Raw genomic sequence first — 14,593 nt, 5'->3', positions numbered from 1 at the left:
AATTGGTTGCCGAAACACGAGTAGGATAAAGAAAATTTACAAAATTTCTTTCCCCGTTATAAATGATGTAAGTCTAAATTTGTATTACAATATGTTTTAAAACAGTCAAAATTAAGTTTCTTGCCAGTTTTAACTAATTTTACTTTCTGAACTGGTGGTAGAATCGATTTATCATAAGTCTGTAATAAAATAAAGAAATTTTTATTGATTGATTTAACCATTTCAGGCATTAGTCTTTCTAGACAATCTTTTATGGAACATCTCAATTGATATCGATAATATTGTTGCTAATTTTGTAGTAGACACCAATCTTCAAATAGAAAAGAATATGTGAAACCAGTTAGTAAGAGAACAGAACTTTAATTTATGTGCATTTTTACTGATGTTTGTTTGAATTATTACGCGTCTCTATATTGTAATTACATAATAAAGGCGGGCAAAATAGACAACAACGTTGTTATTATTATTTATTATATAAACATATTTATAAGTACACGTTCAATACAATGTATCTATTATAAAAACTAAGAACTGGTTTAGATTATGTGACATTATTTACACTAATCGAGATATCTTCAGTACCTATATAATTTAATTTTAGGTACAAAGTCATGCTGAAAAGATACTGTTTATGTTATTATTATAAATTTGACCTTTCTATGTGACTTGAGAAAGAAGGCGATTTGTGTTTGCATGGCTGTATTTTGGTTTGAAGAGTGGGATATGGCAGTGAATTTACAGGGTACAGAGACCTAACACTTTAGACCTCAAGAATGGCAACGCATGGGGGGGGGGGGGGGTAAGTAAGTTCTTTTTAAGGTAGTGTTACAATATTTATCTTAATTATTATAGATTAAATGAAAAAATGTTAAGTGCAACTATGACGTATTAAGTGTAAGTCATATGATGACAATTTTAATATGTATAAAGTTTTATTTTAATCTTCACCATTTGAATAAATTTCTTGAAACCATTTCTTACTGTAGTATATTTCTATCTTTTCAGGGCCAGCAATGCATTTAAATTTATTTTGTTTTTTTTTTTTTGTTATAGACTTACAAATTCAATTTAGGTTAAAGAAAATTATATTTTGATATCTCCAATATGTTTTGTTTTTGTAAATTCTTTTGTTTTCTATTAGGAGGAACTATTCATTGCATCTAGCAACATATATAACGGATATTAACTAGTTTTATTTTCTGTCTATTGTTTCGTGTACGTGTTATTTAATTGATAATAATTCTCACGTGGAACAAAGCATGGTGTGAAGATGGCAATTGTCATATTAGCCTGTTTGACCATTAAGTCATTCACATAACATGACACAACTCATAAAAACGTAGATGTATTTTATTGTTGTGTGAAATAATTATGTTGTTTTTAAATAAAATTACATTGTAAACGTGGAACATTGACACGTTTTCATTATTTTATTCAATTTATAAATAAAATGTATTGTTACTTCGTTTATATCTCTTTATTCTGTATTCTTTATTTTAATTGAAATATCTTTGTAATTCTTCAAATTATTATTTTGCAGGTATTTGCTAAAAAAAACAAAAATACAATAATTATATTTATTTTAATTCCATTATAATATAATATTATAAATATAGTCAAATAACAACACTCTTTTACACTCACTGCTAACACTAGAAGGCCATTCACGACAGCATCGAATTTTCAATTTATTGTCATTGAACAGAGACCTTCCTAACCTCCAACTTTATTGGCGAATCGAAGTAGAAAAAAATCTTATTAAGTTCCTTGTAAAACCAAGGAATAACAAATTATCTACGAAGTTCCGGAAACCACAGCGCAGTTCCGAATAATCAGTCGAGTAACACAACTGTCACATTTACAAAATACTGCTACATCTACTACATATATATGACATACGTATATATATGCAAATGATTATGAGTATACACTTCCGATTCTAACTTGTCCTTTTGGTTTTGCTAGTAAATTTGTTGCTCTTTTGAATATACTAATGAATGGTCTGAAAGTTGATGAGACAACAGGCTGGTAGTAAGAGTTGGGTTGCTGGTATTGATATTGGTATTGGTTATTGTATTGGTTGTAGTATTGGTTGTTATATTGATAGTTGTAAGCTTGTGAGTCTCCAGTGCTGCCGGGGATGACATTCGAGATGTAGCTGTTGGTATTTTCTACTCGGTAGTTTGAAGTAACACCATATCCGGCGGCTGTAAAAAAATAAACAATTACATAAATGTCTTTTGTATTCTCATTTCAAATATAACGAATTGTTAATGAACTTGAGGTCGTGATGTGAGAATACAATCAAATCAAAAATAGAAAGTATACTTACAGCAAAGACCAGAATATTTCGGCGAGTCCGTAAGGCCATAGTTGCTGCAGGATGGGTAACCTTTTTCATAGGGATTGACTCCAATAACATTTCCACCAGGTCCATAATTGCACACATATAACCTAGTGTAACCCTTTGAGTTGTCGTAGTAGAAAGTGAATCCGCACCCTACTTTGGATGTCTCGCCCCACACCAACTGCAAGGATATTGTCATATCTTATTAAAGGTAATAAAAGGTATATTTTAAAATTTTGTATACTTATTCAAATAGAATTTAAGAACAACAATATAAGCCACCTGCCCTGTGGTTCTGGCATAGAAAGGACATTTAACGTGGGTGTCCTAAGAGGCGACTAAGGAAATGCAATGGTCGAAGGATTCAATGGCAGCAGTGTCTCTTAAATATCACCAAAGTCTAAGTCTTGCCAATGCGCCTGTCAAGCATAACAGCTATTGGCAAAACCCTCCAATAGGGGTGGCCTATGTTCGGCAGTGGACAGTTAACGGCTAATATGATAATGATGACTATAAAACAAACGAATTAATTTTCTACCTTCGGCATAATTAAAATTATAATGCGAAGGGCCTGGCCTCTTAAAACAGGTGCACATGAACTCTTAGACGCGTGCCATGCTATATGTCATGTCTATAGTGTCATGAAAGCGTTACCATATCCTGGGGTGAGCATGGCCCATTCTGCCTCCCTTAAAATATGCCCATGTTATCCACCAAATAATATGTATTATTCTACTAAATGCAATTAACTAATTTATAATTTACCTGGGAATAATGACCGGTGCCATGACCTCCGCTAATAGGCTTGAAACCGAATATGCGGACTTCATCAAACCAGGCATTGATTTGAGTCATGAAATCAGGTTGAGAGTCAGAAGGGTCACTAGGAGGGCGTGTAGTCCAAGTGGCTGCGAGGTTTTGGCCTACGGGAAAGCGACCAACGTCACGTTGGGAAGCTTGATCATGCGCAGGAGTGCATTGATCAGCCCAACGCTGCGCTGTCGCTGCTAATTCTTCGTCCCACGTCTAGAAAAATAATATAGTAATTAAGAATAATGTTTAGAGGCAAATATTGTCTTATCGTACTTAATTTATTCTGTAAAACTAATTTAATATACCTACTATAGATGTTCAGTTGAACTTTGTATTAAAATTGACGTATACTGTCTATTTATGGCAAATATAATATATCATTGTGAACTCTAGTGTTCGTCAATAATATATATATATAAAAGTAGGAAGTGTAGTATCATGAATGATATTTTCAAATTATTTCATTAATTAGTATATAGTATGTAAAAACCGCTATCAATTTGAATAATATGAAAATTTTCGGCACCAGTATGAATATCAAACGATCGGGAAGATGATAAATCGTCAGTTGTCAAAACAAGTGATCAATTAATCTTATAATTAAGTTTTGAATAGACGATTTTTATAAATATTTATGATACCGCTATTAATAACGTAAACTTCAATAAATACTTATAATTAAATATAGACAAATTGAAGGAAATTATATAAATAATCATACAAGGGCAAGAAATTGTTTCTTGAATTAAAAGATATAATTATGTAAATGTTATTAATAAAATAATTAAAATATATTACATAATAACTAAATTTTTACCATTTCCATCATATTAGCCGCTGGTGGTTGACCGGAGACCTGTCCCAAAGCAACTGATTGTCTGAGACGATTGTGCGCATCCACGATTGCTTGTTTCTCAAATGCCGACAATCCTCCTGATTCTGTAAAGAAAAGTTATAATTTTAGTCTTATCATTATGTTAGACAGCAATACATTGAAACGGAAATAAATTTTTATTAGGTATTTTTCGTGACTCGACTGTGTAATATTATTAATTGAAGTTTAAATATTTGGTTTTCGACGATCAATAAAACGTCTGCCAACAGCAAGTGTCAAGGCAATGATTTCATAAGTTATCGGATTTGTCTGATTTATGATATCGGTACGTAATTTTAGTAATAGTACAGGTGTCTATGTCAATAAAATTTTATGACCTTGCTTCGTACCGGTATGTAAATTTAGTCGTTTTTTGGCAAAACTTGTCCGTAGGATGTAGACTGGGCGGCGGCGATGTAACGGACAAAATGGACATAGGTAGCGCCCCATTTTCAGTAAAGGTGGAAGTTGTTAATTTCACTATAATTTTTTTAGTTCTTGTACCTCGTTTTATTTATATTTTCGTTGATTGTGCAATTATTTTTGTGATGCCTTTTGTATTTTTATGTTGGTTCTGTACTAATTGTGTTGCACTAAAGTTGGTTTCTATGTGATTTATAATTATGTAAGAGATAGCATTAATGACAATTTATATGTAGGTGAATAACATCATAGGTATTTTTTAATAATTGTAGAGTAAATATTATTATTAGATAAAATATTTTAATATGTTTACCATTATTAATTAATACTAATATTTTAAAAAGGAAAAATTTGATTATTTACTTGTAATAAATTCAAAAATTGCTCAATCAATTTGAAAAACTGTTCACCTGTCTTCAACTTTCACCTGTAGACAGCTACATTATCAGCGAGTTATATATTTTTTTCGAAAATTTTATCTATTCGTACGAAGCTGGGTCGAATCACTAGTTTTAAATAAATTGAAATTAAAATAAAGAATAACGATAAAATATACCTAAGAAATATGATGTACAAAAATTAAATATATTTTTATAAAATAGGTAAGTATTTATACAAAATGAATTGTTAATATAAAATTATTCACATTGTTATTAATTTAATCAAAACTCATTTAATGGCATACTTTTGTAATAATACTAAACTTAACAATATAATAAAAACTTACTTATTATTTGTCTTCCAACACCGCACCCCTCTGTTGTTGCTAGAACTATAGCTCCCAAAACGAACAACACTAAGGACATCATCTTGATAAAAGTCAATACACAACACTTTGAAACTGAAAAATTACACGCGTAAGTTGAGATTCGTAACTAGTGAGTTTACTTATTTACGAAACTTCGAACTTTGATTAAGTTTCCTGTGATCCGCAGCACTACGTGCAGCGCGCTCTCCAGGAATTAGCAATCTGTGCGGTTCACAAGAATCGCGCCCGCTTATGTACTCGTCTCGCGTTACCATGGAGACGGAGCGACGCCGCCGTCGACCGCCCGCTGCGTCTGCGCATCATTTCTCGCGTCGCAACCGTATACCACTCTTATGCCCTTATCTTAATTTGTATCACTCGAACGATGTATTGTCATACAATTCATCCATTTCCGATATAATTTATTATTTAATATTATTACCAAACAATGAAATTAATATTTACCTCTAAAGAAAAAAACATTCAGATAATTCATTGATCTTGTAGTCTTGAGTTACAAAATAAAGTAGCGAATACCAGACAGTCGCTTTTTATCTGCAGTAATAATTTAATACTCATTATGCTGTACGCGGTGGTTGTCAATGAAATCCAGTTCTTGTGATGGTGTCCGAAGTTTCGAACTGAGCTTGGAAATATGTTGACAGATATTGGTCGGAAAGGAAGTAGTCTTTAAGTAAAATTATAGGCAGCTCAAAAACAAGGAAAGAATAATATTACCAGTTTTTGTGTCAAAGGTAAAGGATACGGTTAAATAATCGAACTATGCATTTCCTAGTGTTTATATGTAGATGTACACTTTATACTCGTAGATATACGTTGGTCACATTGTAGACCATTGTTAATATTATATTAGATATTCCATACAATTGAATTACAGCGGAGGAATCAACGAAAAACTTTCAGAGTATTATTCGGCCATATTCATTGAGTTTTCAATACTGGTATTCAATTTTCAGATGTTATTGAAATTGCATATCTTTCTGGCGAATTATATGGTGTTAATAATAGTATAAAGTCCACTATTCCATTTTAGATACCTAACTGTGTTGTGTTAGTATGGTATACATAAAAGTATATTGAAATTTGGTCAGAAAGTCGTTTGCGAACTATATTGATCAAAATGCTAGGTGACAACCAGTCTGTTACTAACTGATCCGGTTTACCACCTGAGGTAATTTTTTGATTGTGATATATTATTTGCATATTAATGATTTTTATTTTATTAGCTTTTTTATTTTAGGCGACGGGTTATAATATTTTACTGGAACACATAATTTTTAAATCTTTTATTTGCTATTTGGTTGCTAGAGGGTAATTTAGTAGAACACAATTTTTAGTTTACTAATTAGAGAGACGAGCAGATCATTTTTTAATGATCTGTTTCGGTATAAGAAATTATACTAATTTAATTTAATTGATTAAGTGTTTTATATATATTATTTTTATTTATATTTTATTTTCATAAATTTATAATTTACTAGCTTTTACCCGCGTTTGTGTATGTATTTCTCTATCCCATATATATATGGAGGTATATCAAATTTCATATCAATTGGTAAAGCTGTTTAAGCGCCAAGATACCTCTTGGCTTGTTTGTTACTTCCTTTTCTTCGTTTGTTTGTTACCACAAACAAAACAGACAACTTACATTTATGAAGTTGTTATTTATTTAGTAAGGATGAATATTAATTTACGTGTAATTTTATTTTATTAATGGACTTTCAACTACTTATCTATTAAAACCAATTTCAAACCTTTTTTTTTTTGAAGAATTTGTAAACTTTTATTACGTTTTATTTTTATATTTCATGATAATAATTTAATTTATTATTCAGTGATACTTTACATTTTGTAATTCATCATCATTCATCATTTTAGCCGTTGTCTATCTATTGCTGAACATAGGCCTTCCCCATAGATTGCCATAAGGAACGAAAGCGTTCCTTATGGCAGTTTACCATTGTTTACTTGGCAGGCGGATCGGGAACCGCTATTCGGCTTAAAGTGATGTTTTAAGAGGGACGCTGCTCCTCGTCCCTCGACCAATATGTTCCTTCAGTCGCCTTTTACGATATCCACAGGAAAGGAAGGGGTGGCCTATAATATGATATGCAACTGCACAACAATTTTGTAATTAATACTATTTAATTGTTGTAAATATTTTACTCACTTGTAACTTTTAATAAATTCTTGGATAGACAACCATTGTAATAAGTAATACCATTGTAGTAATAATTCACCTTCTTAATTACTTACACTCATTTTTCTGATAAATATTAGAAATTAGATGTTGTTAGTTTATTTACACGTTGTGTTTAAATAAACTGTACCTTTAGTTTTAAGAGTATAAAAAGTAATTTTAATACTCTTAACGGTTTTATATCGCTATAAACTGACAAAAATTGCTTTTTAACGCGCCCAACAAATAATTCGTGGAACTTTCATTACAACGTAAATTGGCCTTTTAATGATTTTTTGGCCTTTAATATTGCTTCTGATTCACAGGTTGTAAAGATACGTCAATAAAATACATATAGAAATAAATTAGTTGTAAATTATTTGTAAAAATAAACAAAATGAATAAAAAAAGAAAAATTGAAAAAAAAACACACGTTTGTAACCTGTAATGGAATACTCGGAGGCATTTGTTGACTGTTACCGTTATAATGAACGCAATACTGGTCCTGCCTACATATTAGAATCCAAAGTGATAAGGGGCGAGCCTACTGCCGTCGCTTGGATTAAACATTCGAAACTTTCATAACAGGTACTTTTACTGCCATATTTTTATATGATCACTGTTTTAAAACTAAAACTTACAACATCTTTAGTGGATTTAGGTGCTGAAGCAACATATTTAGTTACTTTTTATTTTATTATTGTCTTATAATTAGTTTTTTGTTTCCTTTTTAACCTTTTAAATTGATTCATATAATGACTGTGTTTGTTTTTCCAATTTTAGAACGATTTCGAAGTTTTTTTTAATAGATAGAAAAAGGTATACTCTAATAGTTATAAGTAAAGCGAATTCCACAATTTTGTCAAGTTCGAACTTTTTTGTAAAATCATCTTTAATTACTTACATAATTTTCAAGATACATCTTTGACAGATATATAATCAATGGTACCCTAATATTTGCTGTAGTATCATAAAAGTTGTTAGTTTGATATTTGCGACGTTGAATTTTAATTATCACCAAGCCAACCATTTAGCAATCCTCATACATATCTATGAGCAGTATAAGTTTGTAGAGAGAGACCTTGAGTAATTCTACAAGCAATAATACTGAGGCCATGTTAACGCAAGATCAAGATCAAGATCATCTTGATATTATCTGTGTATTGTTCTCACTGTACGTGTTGTGGTACTTTCGTTGGAGAAATTAGAATCACATAGTACATACAGAGAAAAGAAACGAATATTGTATTTGAGTACCTAACCGCCCATTGAATGGTATGATCGGACTTTCACTTAAATAATCTAAGTAGAAAGTTTTGGAATAACAATAAGATATTTATGGCTTATCCTGTGTGGAATCTGTATTTTCACTTACTGTGGGTATTCCTGAAAACTTTTCGAAAATTATTTATATATTAGGTATATAGAAATGAATAGCCTTAATAAATCAGTCATTGGTGTTCATTCAAAAAGAACGGCTATACAAGTGTTTCTACTTGATTTTGGATGTATCCATGTAGATTCTGCACTCTTCGTGTTTTTTATTATACTCGTATGTAACATAATCGTCATCATATCAGCTGTTAACTGTCCACTGCTGAACATAGGTCTCTCTATTGGGGGTAGATGGGTCACAGTGAAAAATAATATTTTTTAGAACAACAATATATATAATACATGTAGATAGATACAAGACGTGACAACCATTTGAATAGAAACAAAAACCGTATAAAAAAATAATACCAACATATACGAGTATATGTGGCCAGACTTAAATTTACATCATGGCCATAAAAAAGTTTCAATAGTAGATGCTACATAATAATATGATCGTATTGATTATTGTTGCAAAAAGAAATAGAATGTTATAAATGCAACAGTTAGTATCTTTTAAGGTTATTATTTGGTATTAGCAATATCTAGCATCATTTTTGGGGTTTACTTACATAGATAAATAAGTCTTGTTTTGTTATGTTAATGTAGCTAATTGAATGTAATATGGTCAGCTCATATACAAAATTTAATTTAAATCCATTCAAGCGTGATGTTGAATAATTATGGTATTCCTGAATTGTAAATTTTAACCGCGTATTCCTTTTCAAACAATTGTATCAAATGTGAGAATTCTATGAATGTATTATGTACTCTGGGAAAAATGCTGTGCAAAAAAATATTTTTTTTTTTAATTAAAATGTGTGTAGTGAAAATTTGTGTGCATATCCTTAACCTAAATTTACTTGACTAAAATACATCTAAAATGGGATTTCCAGCAATATGTCGCAAGAATTAATATTTCCTAAATCGGAAAATGTATCCATATTATAAATAATCAGGTTTCTTTATTTTCTTAGTAATAACCCATAAAACTGTGATCCCATCTCGAATGTCGGAACCAGTTCGGTTGACCTTTAAATAAATGGCCTTATTATTATACGATTAAACAATCCCGAGACAACTTCTGTAGTCCACCATCTCGTGATAAAAATAATTACACGTGATTTCAATTAAGGAACAATAAATAAATAAACAAATTTGTTACGTGTTATTGTAATAACTATGTCGGTCTGATCAAGGTGTAAGATTAAATATGCCATCATAAATTTTAACTAAATACACCATAGAAACTTTGAAACAAAAACTTATGCCAAGTTACCTAGTTAGCTATTAGGAAAACATTTACAGATTACATTTTTGCATGCATCGTAAATAGTGCACGTATGTGCGTGACGTGTAGTATTTTTTAATCAATAAAATGTAAATATTTATTTTATTGTTATGGATGGGCGATTACCGAAGTTCAACCATTTTATATATACTTTATATATAGTATATATTAATATTGAAGCATTCGATAGTGGCAGACAGACTGTCGGCGAATAAACGAACAGGCCATAAAATAAATAATAAGTTCAAGAAATAAATATATAGACTTACCGTCTTATTCATAAAAATTATCAACCCGTTATAAGCCCTTTATAACAAGGAAGTAATGTGATTATAAAAATCTGCAATAACCGTTCAATAGTGACGTCAGATATAAATGATGTATAAATCTATCCTAAACCTGTAATAGCAAAAAGTGTTATTCATAAACACACAATAGCAAGCCAATAAGGCGAAAAATGTCAAATAGCGGTTCTAAAGTTGTAATGGACTAATGCTTGCTGTAAAAACATTTTAACCTCAAAATGAGCTGCATTAAATTAAAATAGTATATATGTTTACAAAACATTAGGTAATAAATAGGGTGTTTTGTGAATAAACTATGATTTAGATGTTGCGGTTAAAGAAAGATTAAATTTTTTTTTTTGTTAATGTGAATTTATGGGTTTTTGTTTCTGAAAAAGAGTAAAAACATATATGAATTTCGATTTTTGAATATGATTGTGCCGAACTTCCCAAAGATAAATAATCCATAATCTTAGCCTAATTACAAAACGATCCTTATATCATAATAGACTTCACCGATTAATATGTTAATAATATCTTTGATGCGTTTCCAGTCTTGAAAACTACAGGTAGTATGAAAAATTTGTTTCTATCTTAAAATTCGAAATAAAAAAACAAATTGGACAGCGATTCGAATCATCGACTCATTCGCAGCTAGTTCTATAAAGTTATTGGACCTCTGTTATGTTGCTCCTATGACCTGCTGATCTTTTAGCTTGTTACTCTAGTAACCAGTAGGGTTAGGTGCGCTCTTGTGGCACCTCTGACATACATTTCAAGAAAAACAAAATATAAATAAACTGTTAAAAATGTGTTGAACAGCGAAAACGGGTAGCTATATATTATAACAATTTGTGGAAGAGTACAAGTGTTTCTATATTAATAACAACATAAAAACAAAATTATCTTGCTCTATGGCAGTGATTAGACCACGCGGACAATCGTATAGTCGATGTTTGGACCAAGTAACCGCCGTTACGAGACTTTTAATTGCAGTTGTTCTGCGAGAGGCTGAAGACCGTGCGAAATGGGGAAATATCATAAGAGAGGCAACAGACACCTGTCAGGGAGACGAACTTCAGTAATGAAGTAGACGAAGAGAGAGAGAGAGAGAGAGATATTTTCGTAATGAACCTGACTAAGATTCGAACCTAGAATTTCATTTACGCAAAGCACCGTATCTACTACTGCGCCATAGAGAACATCAAATATAACCTTAATATTATGTTAATTATTGTTATTTTTAGAATACATGTTATTACAATGATTCTTTTTAATCTCATTTAGATTAAAAAATAATCTTTTTATTTATCATATCATCACCATATATCTATAGCGCAGACGGGGTTACCGGTATTCTCACCCATTAAAAATATCCTCACTTACCTACTTAATAAATCCCTCTACAACAGCTGTTATAAATTTAACATCATACAAATATATTTTATGATGTTATATTGAACTTTTATGTTTCTAGTTTTATTTTATTAGTTTCAAGTAATTAATGTTGTGACTGAAAGTTTACATTTAATTAGCATTTAAATTTTTTTATGTGAATTCATTAATTATAATCTTGTAAATACTTGTCCTTAAGCTTGTCTATTAATCCGAATTTTATAAGTTGTAGTTAATAGTATAAATGAGTTGTAATAAGCAGGAAATATATAGAAATTCTAAAAATAGTTAATTTTGATTTACTTATTGAAATATTTTTTTAAGCAGTCGGTTTAAATTTACACGGTAGGCTAGCTCTCTACCATGTTATGTTTAAATAAGTTCCGCGCGTTATTCTCCATAAAGTTAAAAGTCGACAAATATCTCTGACTCCACAGTAAGGAAAAGAGTCTATTAGTAGTGATGGGGATTAGTAATTCTATTACTATTCGTAGCAATATACTCTGTCCGGTTGACTTCGTCGTGGTTCCTTCTGCAATCCATTGTGCTCAGAAGATTTCATCACGATGGACTAAGTCAGGTCAATTATATTGATAATTCTTTTTATCCCAGATCCCCATCTGGGACCATTCTATTATTATCCATGTAAAAAAAAAAATACAATTATATTCAGACGATATGTAGAGAGACTATTTGAGGAGTCATTTAAGAAACATTTATATGAGAGATCTGTAGTAAAAGTAGTAGAAGTTAAAATAATTTTGCTACTTTTGTCTGTATATTTGTCCTGGCTTCACAGAACAACGTTTAAGAATAGATTCTCTAGGGAATATGGATTATATTAAATTGAACGTATAGTTTTTTTTTTTTTTGTAATATAAATATGGTTTAGATATCTCTAGTTGTCTTCATAGGTTAATAAATATCATGATATAATCATGAGCAAAATCGCGAGATATAGCCAGTCGATTATAGGTTTTTAAATTATTATTTATTGTAATATATGTAGATCAAATATGTATCTAATATATAACCATGTAAATACGGTCGATCCGTTGAGATAAATAAGTTCTAAAAATAGTTTGACAAAATATGCAGATGATTTTATAAGGTAATTTAAGTACAGAACCATATTAATAATATTAAAAACTCTCCTATGAATCACGACAAGACTCGAGTGATGGATATGTCAGCCACTTTCACCTTTCAATAGATGTCGTGACTCAGACTAACCGCACTATTATTTTTCCTGTTCATTGACAGTATAAAAATAAACGTGACCGTCTATATTTATCTTTAATTAGTAATAACTTTGTAATAAAAAAACCTAATATAAAACATATCAAGAATAACGTATAAATTAATGAATAATTTAATTTACAATCCGCAATTCGCAGTCTAATTAAATTATAATTGTAGATTTGAAACAAAGTGGTTTTTGATATTTGAATAGATAATTATTCGGAGCTTTTGTAGTAATCAAACACATTTAGGGATAATAAAAAAAAAATCTTGAATATGAAATAGCACATCTGTGCGATACATCATGATGGCCGTATAAATCATTCAATGAATCTTGTTTTTTGCGATGTTAAACTATGTCAATAAACTGTAAGTTGCATTAATACATCAATAAAGTGTTATGGTATGCAAATATAATTATTCTGTTTCCGTTTCTATTGTAGATATTTGGCTATTATTTCTTATTCAAGCTGCAGATGATTCATTATAAAAGCTTAGATATATACTTATTATATTAAGATATGAAATAGCACGAATTAATTATGACAATTTAAGGAAAGTATATTTTGACAAAAATGACATCATGTCATACACGTTAACAATATCAGTATAACATGATTGTTAACTAAAAAGCTAATAGCGTATTGCTTTCTTATTACGTATGTTGTGACGATGAAATCGTGTCGTATCGTATTATGCTAAAATTACAATAGCGCTTGAAGAACACTATAGCAAAAACTTTTTTGACACACGACACTAGATTTATTATAATAAATAATATATTAAAAATTATAATGGAAATTTAAAAATAATACTGAGTATCCTTTTGGCTTTATTTGTAGCTCTGACATATAAATATAAGAGCTACAATATATCAAAGCCTTTATCCTTTTTTAGTATCTAACAGCGGAATAGATCTGATTGACTCAAGACTATGAGATTTTATTTGCTAAACATTATATAATTTTATTATTTAAATGCAGTTATTATATTAGTAGTTATAATGACATTGTAAATAATAACATAATATAAGGTCTGGAATAAAAAAAATATAACATTATAAAACATAACAACAAACCAGGACAATGACCTAAGCTCGTCGTCGGTCAAGATCGGAATTCGGTTTAATTTTCATATTGTAGTTTATGTTGGTTGTATGTGCTAGAGAAACGTAAATATAAATAACATACATACACACAAATTTGTTTTATCAAAAATATTAAATACTAGTTTTTAGTCGCAACTTTGTTCACAAGACCTAAAGTAGCATAAAAGTAGCATATGTCTTTTTCCGTTTCGAATAGTAGTTGAGCTATGTTGTATCCACAGGTAAGAAATAATTTAAAAAAGAAAGTCGCTTTTATATTTATATTATTGTAAGGATTACTCTTACAATACAATTAGCATTGTGTTTTGATCTTAAGAAAATATTGGGTGCAATGATATAGGAATCATACAATGAATTTAATTACTTACCTTTCACAATAAAATTACTTATATTAAAAAACTTAAACGATATTACGATTTTAATACTTAGTAATTTGTAAAATTTAATAAGCAAAGTTTAATAATAGAAAAAAAATTAAGAATAAGGAAACTATG

General features: G+C 30.0%; 1 protein-coding gene across 1 annotated transcript; it reads right to left on the bottom strand.

Annotated features, from left to right (window-relative positions):
* Positions 1 to 1,563: 1,563 nt before the first annotated feature.
* Positions 1,564 to 5,441, bottom strand: LOC113515403 (venom allergen 3-like). Its single transcript, XM_026899596.3, has 5 exons — positions 5,185 to 5,441; positions 3,978 to 4,099; positions 3,113 to 3,373; positions 2,333 to 2,528; positions 1,564 to 2,207 (listed from the first exon to the last, which is right to left on the bottom strand). Exons 1-5 carry the CDS (start codon positions 5,264 to 5,266, stop codon positions 1,918 to 1,920), a joined length of 951 nt encoding a protein of 316 aa, XP_026755397.2. The 5' UTR covers positions 5,267 to 5,441; the 3' UTR covers positions 1,564 to 1,917.
* Between the last annotated feature and the right edge of the window lie 9,152 nt (positions 5,442 to 14,593).

The sequence above is a fragment of the Galleria mellonella genome, unplaced genomic scaffold (assembly GCF_026898425.1).
Source record: "Galleria mellonella isolate WM207_F2 unplaced genomic scaffold, CSIRO_AGI_GalMel_v1 utg173, whole genome shotgun sequence".
In the NCBI taxonomy this organism is placed as follows: domain Eukaryota; kingdom Metazoa; phylum Arthropoda; class Insecta; order Lepidoptera; family Pyralidae; genus Galleria; species Galleria mellonella.
The sequence above is the reverse complement of the archived record's forward strand: the minus strand, read 5'-3'. Positions and strand labels throughout refer to the sequence as shown.